Here is a 17,448-nt window from a genome sequence, read left to right on the forward strand (position 1 = left end):
CGAGCTTTCCTCATGCCAAGCCCTCCCAACTTCTTTGGACGAGGCACACAATTCCAACCAACTAAATGCAAGCCTTTTCCTCTTCTGGCTTTTCAGATGAAATTTTTGATAACCGAATACAACCTATCACACACTCCAACTCATATGATTGGGCAATGATGAAGATGGAAGATATTTTGAAAAACAATACAAGATTTAACCTAATATTCCAATTGAAAAAAAAAAAAAACACAAACACGCCAGCTAAAACCTACATGTATCATTACATGTATTGTAAGCTATTACCTACACATTGGCATGTCAAATCAACGATCAGAGTGGTCAAATTATGATGGACCCGTTTGGAAAAGCTTATTTGAGCTTATCTGATAGCATAAGCTCTTATGCCAGTGTTTGAGAGAGCTTATGCAAACATCTTATGACCTACCATAAGCTGTTTTGAGCTTATTTTCATAAAAAAAGAGCTTATGCTTATTTATAACTTATTTTCAATTTATTTCAATAAATATTTTAAAATAGCTTATGAATAAGCGCTTATGTCATAAGTTATTATGATCATAAGCGCTTAATTAAGCTGTGTTTCCAAACGGGGACGAAAACCAATGATATCAACAAGTTAAGAGATGAAAAACTATGAAATTTTAATACAAATGTGAAACCAAAATCTCACTTTAGTTCAGGACGAAAAACATATTTAACCCTTCATTTTATTCTGTTTTTTCTCCTACCCACCGAATAGACTAAGGCCCCGTTTGGAAAAACAGCTTAATTAAGCGCTTATGACATAAGCGCTTATTCATAAGCTATTTTTGAAAATTTATTGAAATAAATTAAAAATAAGTTGTATATAAACATAAGCTATCATGAGTAGCTTATGAAAATAAGCTGAAAATAGCTTATGGCAGGTCATAAGCTGTTTGCATAAGCCCTCCCAAACACTGACATAAGAGCTTATGGTGTCAGATAAGCTCAAATAAGCTCTTCCAAACTGGGCCGCCTCGTTTGGAAAAACAGCTTAATTAAGCACTTATGGTCATAAGCGCTTATGACATAAGTGCTTATTCATAAGCTATTTTTGAAAATTTATTGAAATAAATTAAAAATAAGCTGTATATTAGCATAAGCTGTTTTTCATAAGCTATCCTGAGTAGCTTATGAAAATAAGCTGAAAATAGCTTATGGCAGGTCATAAGCTGTTTGCATAAGTCCTCCCAAACACTAGCATAAGAGCTTATGCTGTCAGATAAGCTCAAATAAGCTCTGCCAAACTGGGCCTAAAATAACAGATAAAAAGAATTTGAGGGAGTAATAAACAATCTATTGGTGTTTCTCTCACAAAAGCTCCTCTACAACATTTGCTTTCTCAAGAAAGAAGGTCATGGTTTTTTAATTTAGAAAAATGTAAAAAAAATAACATTAGAAGATGGAAAAGTAGGACTAGTTGGGTTCGACTAAGTCAAAATAAAGATGAAAATATGTTAAGTTGTTAAAAATAAATAAGATAAAAAACAGTTTTTTTTTAAATAGATCAATTTAAAATATAACAAAATTCAGGCCTATAAAACTGGACTTAAAGTTTTGTTTTTCACCATTCCATTCGTACCAATCCTCAACAACATTTCTTTTGTTAGATTGAGAGAAAGAATGGGCAAAAATGGTGAGGGATGTGCCATAGGAATCGACCTTGGCACCACCTACTCGTGTGTTGCAGTTTGGAAGGAGCAACAAGGAAGAGTAGAGATTATTCAGAATGAACAAGGCAACAAAATTACTCCCTCCTTTGTTGCTTTCACTGATGATCAAAGGTTGATTGGTCATGATGCTAAGAATCAGGCTGCTACAAACCCTGAGAACACTGTCTTTGGTAAAATTTACAACTTTTATTACTACCCTCATTTAAATGTTTACATTAAGCCGAACAAATGATAAATAGTTGATAATTGTTATTATTTGTGCAGATGCTAAGAGGTTGATTGGTAGGAAGCATAGTGATTCCATTATCAAAAATGATATGATGTTATGGCCATTCAAGGTTATTGCGGGTGTTGATGACAAACCCATGATTGTAGTCAAGTATCATGGTAAGGAGAAGCATCTTTTTGCTGAGGAAATATCTTCCATGGTTCTCACAAAGATGCGCCAGATTGCTGAGGCATATCTGGAGTCACCTGTTAAAAATGCAGTTATCACTGTGCCGGCTTATTTCAATGACTCTCAGCGCAAAGCCACTATAGATGCTGGCACCATTGCTGGTCTCAATGTTAAGCGGATAATCAATGAACCCACAGCTGCAGCTATTGCATATGGCCTGGACAAGAGAACTAATTGTGAGGAAGAGCGAAGTATATTCATCTTTGACCTTGGTGGTGGTACTTTTGATGTGTCTCTCCTTAAAATTAAGGGTAAGGACTTCAAAGTTCAAGCTACTGCTGGAAATACTCACCTAGGAGGAGAGGACTTTGATAACAGAATGGTGGAATACTTTGTAGAGGAGTTCAAAAGGAAGAACAAATTGGATATGACTGGAAATTCTAAAGCCTTGAGGAGGTTGAGAAGTGCTTGTGAGAGGGCCAAAAGGACACTCTCGTGTACTACATGTACCACAGTTGAGGTGGATTCTTTATTTCAAGGCATTGATTTCTGTTCCTTAATCACTCGTGCAAGGTTTGAGGAACTTAACATGGTCATGTTTAGAGAATGTATAGCAACAGTGGATAAGTGCCTCAATGATGCTAAGATAGACAAGAGTAGTGTACATGATGTTGTCCTTGTTGGAGGCTCTTCTAGGATTCCAAAAGTGCAGGAGTTATTGCAGGAATTTTTCAATGGGAAGGATCTGTGCAAGAGCATCAACCCTGATGAGGCTGTGGCTTATGGTGCTGCTGTTCAGGCTGCTTTGCTGAGTGGAGGCATTAAGGATGTTCCAAACTTGGTGCTGTTGGATGTTACACCACTATCTCTTGGTATATTTACAGTAGGAGATATCATGAGTGTGCTGATTCCTAGGAATACTACTATTCCAGTAAAGAAGACAAAGAGTTTCCATACAAAATTAGATAACCAAACTAGAGGCAAGATTGTGGTTTACGAAGGTGAGAGAGCTAAAGCAAGTGATAACAATTTGTTGGGTTCTTTTATTCTTTATGGCTTTCCTCCTGCTCCTCGTGGTCACCCATTTGATGTATGCTTTTCTATTGATGAAAATGGCATTTTAACTGTTTCTGCCGAGATAAAATCCACAGGTAGTAAGAATGAGATCACCATAACCAATGACAAAGGGAGGCTGTCAACCCAAGAAATTAAAAGATTGATTCAAGAAGCTGAGAGATTCCAGGCTGAAGATAAGAAATTCCTCAGAAAGGCCAATGCAATGAATTCTTTGGATGAATACATTTACAAGATGAGGAAAGCTTTGAAGAATGATTATATTAATGCAAAGCTTAGCTCAGAAGAAAAGGAGAAGATCAGTTCTGCAATTACAAAGGTCACAAATTTGCTTGATGGTGGAAATAGTCAGAAAGATGAAATAGAGGTGCTTGAGGATTATGTAAAGAAGCTTCAGCACATGTTTAAATGCATTATAGGCAAGATTGACTTGTTCTTTTCCTTTTATTAGAGTTTTGCTTGTACTGACTACTGTGACTATTCATTTTGTCTTTGATAACAGAATCCTTTATTATAAGATTGTTAGGAAATTGTTTATGTATATATATATTTGAAGTGGACATCTTTAAATATGTTTAAACTTGTTAGCATCTTCGGAAATGCGATTTATAATCACGTTTAAAGCGAAAATCAATTGAGAGAATCTCATCTGATTAGCCTCTGTGTGGTGCTAGTGCCTAGAATTGATTCTAAGAGGGGGAAAAGTTGAATCAAACTTTCTATTAGACACTCAACTTGCTTCCTGAATTGATCCCCTGACTCATACTCTTTCAAAAATATCAATTGTTCTCCGGGGGTATGTGTGTTTTATGTTAGGTCATCTCTTCCATTGTTATTTTCCCTTTTTGTTGTTTTTTCTTTTGGAAATAGAAAGTTGTTATTCTTGTATTTTGGTCAATAGAAAGCTGTTACTCAAAGCAACCAGTTACATATGAAAGCTGGTTTTGAATCAAGTTGTACACATGAAATTCTAGCTTGTGTGTGGAGCTGTGTTTGAAAAAATGTTTACATGAGGCTGCTTTATTAGTTGGAATTATCAAATATATTTTGAAGAATCAACAGTGGAGTACATTAAATCATTAATAATCAAAGCAGAGGCACCCCCAAGCCAAAAATGATGATTCAGCTCAAAACTAATTCAGAAAGTAAGCAAGCATCCTCAAATTGAAATGAAGAATAACAGAGAACTACTGTTATATCTTGTGATGTATATGATCTAATACATAAAATAATCTGTATTACTCTAAAGTACTCATTCTATTTTTTTATTGGGAGCGATTAAGCCCAAAAAACACAACTACACACGGACGGAACGCAGGAAAGAAATTCCCGAACAGTTAGAAAACAAAAATGAAAAGCATCTAGGAGGAAGAACATCGAAGGCTCAAACACATGAATTCCCAAACAGTCAGAAAACAAGAATTAAAAGCATCTAGGAGGAGGAACCTTGAACATATGAGACCCCTAGGCTAACTCATGAGCCATATTGGAAACTTCATGCTCAAACGGACTACCGACAAACGATAAGATTTTGTCAAAAATAATAAGACTGAACTTAAATTAGCTACGGCAATATTTTATTTTTTAACTACTTATAATTAATTTTTAATTTTTAAAATTAATATTTAACCAAATTAAAAATTTAAGGATAAGAATTTGTATTGAAATAAGGATGAAAATAGTAGAAAAAGATTAATTTTGAATTTAAATTAAAAAAGGACTATCGTTTAAAGATATTTAAATAAAACGCCAAACAACGGTTTATATTTAAATTTAAATAGTTTTTAATTACTCTGATTCTTTTTTCTTATGTATATTGTAGGATGAGGGGAGAGAAAATGATAAAAGTGTAGAGATTGGAGAGTAAATTATATATTTTTTTTTTAATTTTTTGTGGACAATCAGAGATAGAAAGAAATCAAGAAGTTTTTTGATAAAATAAATTATATGATAACGATTACAGAGAGTATTACTATAATTATGATTATGATAATATAGAAAGTGATATAGACAAACCACCCAATACACACAAACTACCATTATAAAAAAACCCACCGCAGTTTTTTTTTTTCTTTCTCAACCTTTATTCTCTAGTTTCGTTTGGTGAAGACAATGCAAATTTCAAGTTTAAGCTCTGCCGAGGAGGTGGCTGGAAGTACAGACATTTTGTGGGGGATTCTTCTTAGGGTGCCGTTGAAATCTCTTCACCGATTAAAGGTAGTTTCAAAGCGGTGGCTGACACTCATCTCTAATCAACGGTTCCGTAAGTCTCACTCCCTTCACCACCACCCGCGCCCTACTTCACTTATTTTCTCTGACGGTGGCCAATCACTCATCCTCTCCTTGACCACCACCACAACCCCAACCCTTAGTGCTCTCAATCTTGATTTTCTCAACCAACCTGAAGTCAACGTTGTGCGCTCTTGCAACGGTTTTCTCCTTTGCAGCTCTGATTCCGGCTATTTCGTATGCAACCCAATCACCCGAGACTTCACCACTCTCACTTTGAGTAACCACCCATTCAAAAACAAAACTAAACATCTTTACCTTGCTTTTGACCCATCCATATCGCCACATTATAAAGTTATTTCAGTTGTACAATGGGATGACAAATGGGTCTTCCATAAATATTCCTTCAAACCCCGTTCGTGGGTTAGCCCTAGAGTTTCTTTCTTTACCACATTATATGCACCTTATGATGGGGTTTACTGCAACCGTGCCATTCATTGGTGCAAGGGTGCTGAGTTCTTTGTGTATTTCAATGTTGATACTATGCAACTCAGAAAGTTGCCAGTGCCCTTGTTTCATCGGGATTGGGATCCGGTGTGGCTGTACCGATATGTCCATTATTTTGGAGAGGCTGGAGGGCGTTTGTATTTGGTGCTTGCGGTTGTTGCGCACTTTATTCAAAGTGATGTTTATGATATTTTTGAGATGAAGGAAAATTATAATGGGTGGTCATTGAAGCACCGTGTTAATCTTCGTCTCATTCTAAACATGCAAGGGTGCACGCGAGTGTGCACGCGGAGGTTCACCATTGTTCGCCCAGCAAAAGAAGAGAAATCAATGTTGATTTTGCTTGTAACTCAAGAAACACTCATATTGTATGATCTTGCAAATTCAAGAAAGTTATGCGAGCTTGAGATTGGACGGACAACAGCTGCTCATATACAGAGTAATCTTGACATTGGAAAAGTGTTTCAGTATTTTGAAAACACTGCTTTTGTTACTGATAAAGCAGACTCTACTTGTCAACTACTCGATTTTCCTAGATTGCTCTGTTGTCTAATTCCTCAGTAAGTACATGGAAATTAAATCTTAGAATTTTTCGTTCTTATCATTGATGGTACTGAATCAGTTTTTAGTTGAATCATTGATGTCTTTTATGTAATCTAAATAAAAGAATATAAGCATTCTCTTTCTTTCATACCGTAATAAAAGTGAGCGTTTGTTTAATTTTATTGTGTTTTTTTAATTTACATATTAGGTCAATAAATCTCCATCCTGTGCTCTGATCTTAGTATTAATGATGACAAATTGACAATAGACAAAATTATAAAAACTAATAATCTTATAACGTTCAAAGTGTAAATTAGCCTAAATGGTACTTGATGGATTAAAATTTCTCAAGTCTATTGTTCAAATCTTACTGGTATTTAGATACTCAACAAAAAATAGGTACAAAAATCTTTTTGTGAAGATGGGAGCCTTAAATTCACATAATAGAGACTCATCTGAACATTTAAACATGAATAGGCTTACGTTGTAGTGCAGTTTTATAGAAATCGTCCCAGACACTAGTATCTTATCTTATCCATATGGGATTCATTAGATTTGCCTAACCCTGTTTGAGGCAATTGTACCTTATTACCACTTTGTTGCTTGACAGTGATTGGGTTTATCTAACCCTGTTTGAGGCAATTGTCATGAGTTTAATCCTTGTAACTTCATGGTGTTAAGAAGTCTCTATCTATTATCTATATATTGGCATTTCATATCTAGAAGAAAGAGTAGGTAGAATCCTTCCCAGAACCTAAAAGGAAGAAAGAAGAGGGCAGAGTAAAGGCTTAATTATTTCTTTTACTAATTTTAATTTTTCTAAAATGTTATTAACCAGTTTGCCTCTTTAACAAGTTTCTACAATTTACCCAAAATATGATAATAAGTTCATTTTTGTTTTATTTATCATTGCAGCTTCACCTGTAGGCATGAGACGTCCTTCCTCAGCTAGTCACCAACTTCAAAATCATAGGATCACCATTCACCAACTTAATTTTATTAGGATTTTCTTTTATTTCTTACAAGCACCTCTAAAAGTTATTTATTATGCAATATTGAACAACTGTTTTGTAAGTTGTACCTAATTGTAAGCTCTTTTAGGATTTGTTTAGATATATTAATGTGACGGTACGTGTTTCACTTGTGTATTTGCTCACTTTATAAACAAGAGAACACTTATGTAGCAAAACACATTATCAACGTGTTGGGCCTCCCCTGGAGGGTGTAACCGAGCATCACCACCGAGACCCACCACGAAGGCCTTGTCCAGCGCCACCATACTTTGAGTAGCCCCAGTCCTCTTCTCACTCATCCAGCTCAGGTGGTGTCGTCTTCAGTGACGGATCTAGGACCCGCGGTCAGGGGTTTAAATTTTTCAAATGAAGACATCGGTAAAAATACAATTAAAAACAACTTTAATATGTTTATACATAAAAAATTATACAAATCATAGTTGTCATCTACGTGATTTCATATTCTGAAATCGTTGAACAACTTACACTAACACTAGCGATCATTTTCTCCCCTCAATCGAGGTAAAACTGAATAAAGTTAAATCTTACATAAAACTTGCAGAAAAATATAAAAGCGAATTTCTCTTATCATTTTACTTACTAATGAAAATAGCAGCCAAATAAGTAAAAGCTAAGCAAAGGAAAAAGTATCTATCACTTAAATTTTATATCTTCAAATATTTATGTATATACGCACATGCATATGTATATATGATTCATTAATATCTATCATTTTAGTATCACTTTTGACATTCAATACTGAATTCATGCTCCTTCATTCTATTTATGTTATTGGTTGCCTACCTACAAATTAAATTACCAAGTTTGACCAATTCAATTATGAAAAACTTTATGAAAAGAATCACTTCTAGTAACCGTTGAGTATTACAAGAGAATGAGTCAGTTGTCATAAAAATAAGCTACCTACAATATAATAATATAAAAAAATATACAGAAAATACTTAACAATTTTGTTAACCAAGCAATTGGAATAGCCGAATAGGGATATTAAAAGTGGTGCTTAACTCATTGCTATTCATGTAGTAAAAAAGTATTAACTCCTTCAGTGGAGATTACATGTGATGATAATGATTTCAGTGCAGATTACTTCACCTATCCCCAATCAGCATTTTGCAAAATATCTTAGTTTAAATTGACCAACTGAGGTGAGAAATCTAAACTGAAAACACAAGAAACATATACTATTCTCATTGAACGTTTCCAATTTAGTAAAGATCAGACAAATGAATAATTCGATTGTCTTCAAGAACTAAGTAACTAACTCGAAACAAAAAAAATTGAATAAAGGAAGCATAATTTGAGATTGAACTATTTTGCAAACGATAATTCTGATTGCAGTTCTCACTTCTTAGTTGGGTGAGACTTAGGGTTGTGAGAGAAAGAGGATGAATGGCTGAGTGTGCGTGTGACAATGAAAGGTGTAAGTGAGTGTGGGTCTTTGGTGCAAATAGGTGAAAAACTTCGTCTACTAGTATAATTTAAAATTTGCAGGGGGTTAAAAAAATATTATATAGGGGTGTAAGTGCAATTTTTTTTGTTCATCTGAACCCCCTCATATTGAATTGCGTCCGACACTGTCGTCTCTCAAACTGACATAGAAGGGTTGCGTCACACGAGGTTATCATGTTCAAGTCGTAAACATCCACATCATGGTGGATCTAACTCTCCTAGCGGAGGTTTTTTAATCCACAAGACTCGAACCCGATACCTTAAGAGGAATCAATCACATATCACTTGAACCAACCACCCATTGGTCAAACCCAAACTTCTAAATCTAAAAATATGTAAATAAGTATGTTGTATCGAGATATATTATAATGAGAGGGCTCAATTTACATCATTCTAAATCTTGCACTCTTACACTTAATCTAAAGGGTTGAGTTCATTTTAATCTAAGTTCTAATATGTTTCAATACCGAGACTACTAATTTTATTAAAATCAATATTTCACTAGTGTTTTTTTCCCGTGCGTTGCACGGCGAATTTTTCTCTTGTGTTTGGGACATGAATCAATATATAGGTTTATACAAATTCGATATGCTAAAAACACTATTTTGTTGTTATTGAATATAAATTAAGGATGTCCTAAGTTTCATGAATTTCTACAAATTATACCAAAATCTGGTTTAGAATGGCTTCACACGCATGGATTTCTACAAACTATACCAAAATCTGGTTTAAAAAAATACGAAAACGGAAGGAGAACATTAGAAAAAACATTACATCAGAATCAAAACATTACGTCTTCAATGATAATTCATTGAAGGGCCCTTGCATATGCAAAAATTTGTAAACATTTGGATCGAAACACACAAAATATGTGAAATTAAAAAATCCAGGATTAAATTACGAACAAAGGATAAACTGAAATGACACAAACCATCAACCACAACATGATAAACTCTACTTCACGTAACATCATCTTATGGCATACCTCTGTCCTGATAGTGACATGTGGCAGAGGTAGAAATAGCAGCTATCAAATATCTGCGTGTCTATGGTAGCTTTGTGGACCCTCAGCACCAAATCAGCTCCGTTTTCTTAGAATTAGCATTAAATACATAATAAGATAAATTAAGATAAAATCAAGAAATAAACAACATAAATCATAATCAAATCTAAACTTTAAAAATGTACTAAATAAAGGTAGATAAAAACTACCAAAATCTAGCAAATCGCAATAAAAACTCATAAAATCCTGAATTAAATAAAAATATGAAAATTCAATAAAAATACCATAAAAATTAATTTATACTCTAAAGATAACTCCAAAATAAAATAAAATATTTCCTGAAATGAAAATTAAATAAATAATAAATTAAGATAGATTAAAACTACCAAAATCTAGCAAATCACAATAAAAACTCATAAAATTCTGCATTAATTAAAAATCTGAAAATTCAATAAAAATTAATTATTATACTCTATGAATAAATCTAAAATAAAATAAAAGATTTTCCGGAAGTAAAATTAAATAAATAATAAGATAAATTAAGAAATAAACAACCTAAATCCTAATCAAATTTAAAATTTAAAAATGTACTAAATAAATATAGATAAAAACTACTAAAATCTAGCAAATCACAATAAAAACTCATAAAATCCCAAATTAATTAAAAATCCGAAAATTCAATAAAAATTAACTAATATACTCTAAAAATAAATTAAAACACCAAATCTTTTAAAATAAGATCAATCAATTAGTTTAGAATATAAAATTAAAACATATCAATTAATATAAAATTAAGAAATAAACAATCTAAATCCTAATCAAATCTAAAATTTAAAAAGGTACTAAATAGAGATAGATAAAAACTACAAAAATCTAGCAAATCACAATAAAAACTCATAAAATCCTGAATATTAAAACATATATCAATTGAAAATTATACCCTCTAACAAATTGACACGTGGAATAATTTTTATGAGAATTAATCTGGTGCTGACACGTCACTATGAAACTTCTTCTTTTTTAATATATTTTGATTTGATTTGATTTTGATATTGATATTGATATTGATATTGATGATTGGTGAATTTTAATTTAGATCAAGTGATCCAATATTTTTTAAATAGATATTCGAACAAGTTGAAATAATAAGGATCTCTGAGTTTGGGAAAAACTAATTTGAATTTGTATTAAAATAAGGATCATTGTAGGAAAGAATTATAAGTTGTGAATTTGAAAAAAAAAATAAGAAATAAAATTTAGAATTTAAAAATAATTTTATATTTAAACTTAAATAGCTAGAATGGCTGTTCAGTACTGTCGAATGAAGGAAGAGAAAAACTAGGGATAGCAATTAGAAATAAAAAATACTACTAGATTGGGAAAAAATAGTTTTTTTTGTGCAAGAAAAAGAAATAAGATTGAACAAAAATATGCGATGATTAAAAAATTTAACTACTAGTTTTTTTTTGTCTTTTGTTTTCTCATATTTTTGTTTTATGAAGGAAATGCAAAATTCAAGTTCAAGATCTGCCGAGGAGGTCGGCGGAAGCATAGACATATTGACGATTCCGTGAGTCTCACTCCCTTCACCACCACCCGCGCCCCACTTCCTATATTTTCTCCGGTAGGTATGAGTCGAATGGTGGCCCATCAAGATTATCCATCCTCTCCTTCAACACCCTTTCAAGAACGAAATAGTTAACATTTATCTGGCTTTCGACCCCTCCATATCGCCATACTATAAAGTCATTTCAGTTGCGCAACAGTTATTAGGTGGCAGTTGGGTCTTCCATGAATATTCCTTCCAAACTCGCTCGTGGATTAGCGCAGGGGCAGGGGTTTCTTCCCCTACCCAATTATCATTGAAAGGTGCTAGGGCTAAGTGTGTTTATTGCAACCGTGCAATTCACTGGTGCAGGAAAAGTGAGTTCTCAATGTATTTCAATGTTGATACTCTACGCCTCATAAAACATTGGCGAATGCCGCTGTCGGATTCAGAGTGGGTGAACCGAGATATCAGTTACTTTGGAGAGTCTGGAGGGCGTTTGCATTTGGCGGTTACATATGCTAAGCAAACTTTAATATATGACATTTTTGAGCTGAAGGAAGATTATTCTGGGTGGTCATTGAAGCACCGTGTTGATCTTAATCCGCTGCGACACATGTATGAGGGCTTGTCTAATTGCGTCCTTACCATTGTTGGCCCTGTAAATAAAGAGAAATCACTGTTGGTTTTGCTTGCAAGTGCAACTGAAGGAACACTAGTAGTGTATGATCCTGTAACTTCAAGAAATTAAAGTTATGTGAGATTGAGATGGGTAGGACAGTTGGTCATCATGTACAAGATAGTATTATTTTTGGTTGGGTTTTTCAGTATTTTCAAAACAGTGCTTTTGTTGAAGCTTGTATTGATAAAGCAGACTATACTAGTCAAAAACCTGGATGTTGTCAAATTCTCTAATCTCTACTTGCGAATTACAAATTTGTTAATTTCCTTAGTAACCTATATGGAATTCTTTGTTTTGGTTACATCTTCTGTTCTTTTATGTTTCACAGTATAAAACTGATGAGCGTCTTTAGAAGTATGAAACAAGAGTGTTTTAAGAAATTGATGAATTTGAATCATTGATGTTTGTTTGGCAAAATACTTCTGCAAGTGGACTGAATAGAACTGTATGCTAAACTATGATCTATAAAACAAATTTGTATTGTAAATTTTAAATGTAGTGTTTGCCTACTAAGAGAGTGATCATTTCCATTGTGATCCTAAGTTCTATAATAATGATTATAGCAGTTTTGATGATGATGCTAATAATTTATTGATAAGTTTTGAAATCTGTTTATTGTGTCGTAAGAGAAAACTTTCATCTCATGGATATATGCTTCGTGCAATATATATTCCCTTGAATTGAATACATCAATCTGAGTTCAAAAAAAAGAATACATCAATCTCTTATGATGTCTACTTTGGGACAATAGTATACTAATGGAAATTAAGTTCCTTTGTCACATTATCAGAAATAAGAGATTTTAAAATTACATATTTCAACATGAGTGTGTAGCATTTATATACTTTTAAAAAAACTGTCAAATAAAATGGCAGTTTTATGTTGCAATTAAAAAGTGAGAAACTGATAGCTTAAACGAATAAACTGAATGCTCAGAAAACATTAAACCAACTTAATTTGAGTTCTACATATGAATAAACTTAATGCTCAGTCTTCCAACCCTTGTCAATAGGAACTTTTAGAAAGGTGAAATCAATAATCAGTGCAATTTGTACACTACAGTTGTGTGTAACTAAATGAATAAACATGAATAAGCTTAAGTGCAGTTTTATGGAAAATACCCCTGATATAGTTTTTTTTTTGGGGTAAGCAAAATATATTGATATAGAGTACTAGGGGTACTCTAACCCAAAGAGTACAAAAAGAGAGTATAACAGACCAGGTTTTCCTCACATAGTCTAGTCTGCCTCTCAAGAATTCAGCAGATATAACAATCACAGACTTCCCAAGCAGAATCTTGGATTAACAGTCCATTCATAGGTTGTGAAAGAGAAATTCTTATTCTTTGCTCTTAAGTCTTAACCAATTCCGCGCCCTCAATTGTGCCAATTCAAACACCTTGTCTGCATCCCTCAAGGCAGTTTTAAACATGATTTTGTTTCTTGACAGCCATAAGGACCAAATTATTGATAGCCACACTGACTTAGCTCCCCGTCTCTGATTTGCTGTCATAAGTTCCCCCCATGTTGAAGAAAATGCATTCCACAAGTCGCTGGAAGCACTGTGAGAATTCCCATCCATCTGTAGCACTTCTGCCAGATCTGATAAGAGAAAGAACAGTGCAATAAAACACAAGTTTTATTGTGTTTTATTGACTCTTCTTCCCCTAAGCAGAAAACACACAGCAAAGAATCATCGTTTTGTAAAATTCCTCTCCTTCTTAAATTAGCCTTTGTCTGAATTCTCCCCCACATTGCCTTCCATCCAAACGCAAGTGTGTTTGAAGGAGCGAAGCATTTCCACAGGGTTTCAAATTCTGGGATCGTTTCCTCCACATTAAGACCCTGCAAGAGTCGAAACGATGTCTTCACGCTATAATAGCCTTCATCATTTGCCGTCAAAACCAATTTATCCTCCTTCCCTTCCACCAGATTTACTGCATTCAGGGTAGCCATGAGCGCGTCCTTCAATTCCTCCTCTCTTGCTAATAGTGGTCTTCACCAAAGGAAAGTCCACACCCAAGTACCATTTTCCCATTAACCCAGGTCTCTTAACACAAGCAAATTTATGCACAGATAAATTATATAACCTGCTGTATCTGTCTTGCGATTTGTCCTGGCCTACCCAATAGTCTTGCCAAAAAACGACCCCCCTTCCATCTCCCACATTTCTATGCAATCCGCTATCAAACCATCTAACCCCATCATCCTCAAAACAAAGATTAATAATATCCTTCCACCAACTGGACATCTTCCTCCCCATGTCAATGTTACCAAAATGAGTAGAAATTACATATTTTGCTCTCAAGGCCCTTCCCCATACACTATCTGAATCCACTAAAATCCTCCATCTCCATTTTTCTAAAAGAGCTTTATTAAAACTACCCTATCCCTCAATCCCAAACCTCCCAACTCCTTTGGTTTGCAAACCGCCTCCCACTTCACCCAAGCCACCCCCTTGCTCTCCTCACATCCCCCCACAAAAAAAGATCTCATGATTTGTTTGCATTTAATTAACACCCCTTGTGGCATTCAATAGAAGGAAAAATAGAATAGCGGCAATGAGGAAAGCCCACTAGCAATCAAAGTTGCCAGCCCTCCAAAGGATATTGATTTTTGCCTCCACCTTGAAAGTTTCTCTTTAGGCTATGTTTGACATGTTTAGCTGATAAACTAGCTGAAAAACTAGCTGAAAGCTTATAAGCTAGCTGATAGCTGAAAGTTGATAAGCTAGCCGAAAGCTGATAGCTGAAAGCTGAAAAACTACGTGATTGGTAAAACTAGTTGTTAAACAAGCTGAAATTGTAAAAGGACATAAAAGGACATACTTGTATAATTATTTTTATATTTAACATTACTTTATTTTCACATTAATACTTATATGATATTAATATTAAAAATTATTATCACTTTAAATATTTTTATTAGCTCAAGTTATTTATCATCTTAAAAATATAATATTGATTTTTACTTATTTTTATTAATATAATATTTTTAATACTTATGGTGCGCTGGCGGGAACTGCATACGTAAGTGTGATGAGAAAATATGTTTAGTGTTTTTATAAATATATAAGGGTAATGGTGGAATTTTAATAAAATAATAAGGATAAAAATGAGAATAAATTTAATAAGCTATAAGCTACCTGAGATAACTTATAGCTTAAAGCTTAAAGCTGCTGAAATAAGCTCATTCACCAAACACTTTTGAAGAGCTTTTAAGCTAGTCAAATAAGCTTTAAGCTAGTCAAATAAGCTATAAGCTAGCTGAAATGGCATGCCAAACATAGCCTTAATCTTGTTGACAACCGGATCCCAAAATGCAAGTCTTCTCAGGTTTCCACCAACGGGTAGTCCAAGGTAAGTGAGGGTACTTTCATTACCTTGCAATTTAGGAAGTTAGCTAGCCTACTAGTAACACTCTTTTCCAAGCCAATTCCTGCTAGTTTGCTTTGTGGAAGTTTATTTTCAAGCCCAGGACCATTTCAAAACACCTTGGTACACTTTTGATTATAAGGGCATTTTGCATAGAAGCCTTCCCGATAAAAAGTGTGTCGTCTTCGAACTACAATAAGGAAACACCCACCTCATTTGTCGGCCCAACACCATGCCCTTCAAATTTTCCAAGGTGCACTGATTGTTGAAATAAGTCATTCAACCCCTCAGTTACTATTAGGAAAAGTAAAGGAGTCAATGGATCCCCTTGCCTCAACCCTCTACCCATTCTAAACTCTTCTCCCAAACATCCATTCACAAGGACAGCGGATCTAAGACAACTCTTAATCCACCCCAACCATTTCTCCTGAAAGTTCATTCTTCTCATTATGTAGCTTAAGAAATCTCATCCCACCATGTCATAAGCTTTCTCGAAATCCACCTTGAGTATCATTGCATGCTTCTTCCTACATTTCGCATCATGAATCACCTCATTCTTCTTCCTTCATGTTTTTTATTTTTTCATCCTTTATTCTCTAGTTTGTTTCACAAAGACAATGCAAAACTCAAGTTTAAGCTCTTCGAAGAAGGTTGTCGGCAGCACAGACATCTTATGGGAGATTCTTCTTCGGTTGCCGTTAAAACACCTTCTATGATTAAAGTTGGTCTCAAAGCAATGGCTTGCACTCATTTCCAACCAACGATTCCATGAGTCTCACACCCTTCACCACCACCCACGCCCCACTTCCTTTATTTTCAAAGATGGTCGCGGTATGACCCATCATCAGGATTATCCATACTCTATCTCCTTTGCGAGCACAGCCCCAACCCTCCGTGTTCTCGATTTTTATTTTCATAAAAAAATTAAATTCAAGACCTTATCTATTTCTTCTATTTTCATCCTTATTTGTTCAGTACAAATTTTTCTATCCTTAAAATTTTAAATAATTACTTTTAAATACACATATATAAGTTAAATTTCAATAATGAAAATTTTAAGGTATGTATAACCGTTTCTCAAACGGGTGGTGACACCTATCAAAGATAGTTAAAAATCAATTTTTTTATTTTGTTTCACTTAGAAAAAGAAAAAAACAAATCTGATAAATTTTAAATCTAATCCTACTTTTGGTTCAATCTTTTAGTTTTCTTGCACCAGTAAAAAAAAAGTCATTTATATTTTTTTCGATTCTAGTACAATTTTTTTTTTGGTCAAAATTCTAGTACAATTTTTAAATTCAAAATTTTATCTTTAATTCGTATTCCTAGTTTATCTCTTCCTGAGCCCAATAGTCGATTCTAGTTAGGATAATATTTTTTTGGTAGATTTAGTTAGGATAAGATAAGTATATGCACCGTGACACTGTTAATCAATTGAATCATACTTTCAAAAAAAAAGATAATCAATTGAATTCTGTTAATTAAACTAACTCTTTGTATAAACTATAAAGAGGTCCAGGGTCTCAGACCCTCCAAATTATCAAAATAAGAAAAAAAAAAGAGGTCCAGTCATATATTATATAAATAATATTACACAGTAACAAAACCATACAATACACATAGGACATAAGTTATAACCACCATTACAATTCCCATCGCGGCTTGTTTTTTCTTTTTTTCAGGAATGCAAAACTCAAGTTCAAATTCTGCTAAGGAGGTTGCCGGAAGCTTGGATGTTCTGTGGGAGGTCCTTCTCCGACTGCCTTTGAAATCTCTTTTCCAATTAAAATTAGTTTCAAAGCAGTGGTTATCACTCATTTTTTTTTTTATTTTGGACAAAGGTTATCACTCATCTCGGACGAAAGATTTCGTGAGTCTCACTTTCTTCACCACCACCCGCGCCCCACTTCCCTTATA

At 34.0% G+C, this 17,448-nt stretch overlaps 3 protein-coding genes across 3 annotated transcripts; all 3 read left to right on the plus strand.

Moving 5' to 3' along the window:
- Positions 1-1,644: 1,644 nt before the first annotated feature.
- Positions 1,645-3,616, plus strand: LOC130722546 (heat shock cognate 70 kDa protein-like). The gene is made up of 2 exons (XM_057573307.1): positions 1,645-1,864; positions 1,959-3,616. Exons 1-2 carry the CDS (start codon positions 1,645-1,647, stop codon positions 3,614-3,616), a joined length of 1,878 nt encoding a protein of 625 aa, XP_057429290.1.
- Positions 3,617-5,277: 1,661 nt separating this feature from the next.
- LOC130722556 (F-box protein At5g07610-like) lies at positions 5,278-6,465 on the plus strand. The gene has a single exon (XM_057573317.1). It carries the CDS (start codon positions 5,278-5,280, stop codon positions 6,463-6,465), a length of 1,188 nt encoding a protein of 395 aa, XP_057429300.1.
- Positions 6,466-8,889: 2,424 nt separating this feature from the next.
- On the plus strand, positions 8,890-12,352 carry LOC130722564 (F-box protein At5g07610-like). The gene is made up of 3 exons (XM_057573327.1): positions 8,890-8,929; positions 11,433-11,500; positions 11,619-12,352. The coding sequence occupies exons 1-3, from the start codon at positions 8,890-8,892 to the stop codon at positions 12,225-12,227; spliced, it is 717 nt and encodes a 238-aa protein (XP_057429310.1). The 3' UTR covers positions 12,228-12,352.
- Positions 12,353-17,448: the final 5,096 nt, after the last annotated feature.

Source organism: Lotus japonicus, chromosome 1 (assembly GCF_012489685.1).
Source record: "Lotus japonicus ecotype B-129 chromosome 1, LjGifu_v1.2".
Lineage (NCBI taxonomy): Eukaryota > Viridiplantae > Streptophyta > Magnoliopsida > Fabales > Fabaceae > Lotus > Lotus japonicus.

Excerpts from the sequence above, each read along its gene's own strand:
- LOC130722556 (XM_057573317.1), top strand. The coding sequence starts at position 5,278 with ATGCAAATTTCAAGTTTAAGCTCTGCCGAGGAGGTGGCTGGAAGTACA.
- LOC130722564 (XM_057573327.1), top strand. The coding sequence starts at position 8,890 with ATGAAAGGTGTAAGTGAGTGTGGGTCTTTGGTGCAAATAG. Across the intron at positions 8,930-11,432 it reads TGGGTCTTTGGTGCAAATAG|GAAATGCAAAATTCAAGTTC; the intron begins GTGAAAAACTTC and ends TGTTTTATGAAG. Across the intron at positions 11,501-11,618 it reads ATAGACATATTGACGATTCC|AACGAAATAGTTAACATTTA; the intron begins GTGAGTCTCACT and ends CACCCTTTCAAG.
- LOC130722546 (XM_057573307.1), top strand. The coding sequence starts at position 1,645 with ATGGGCAAAAATGGTGAGGGATGTGCCATAGGAATCGACCTTGGCACC. Across the intron at positions 1,865-1,958 it reads CCCTGAGAACACTGTCTTTG|ATGCTAAGAGGTTGATTGGT; the intron begins GTAAAATTTACA and ends TTATTTGTGCAG.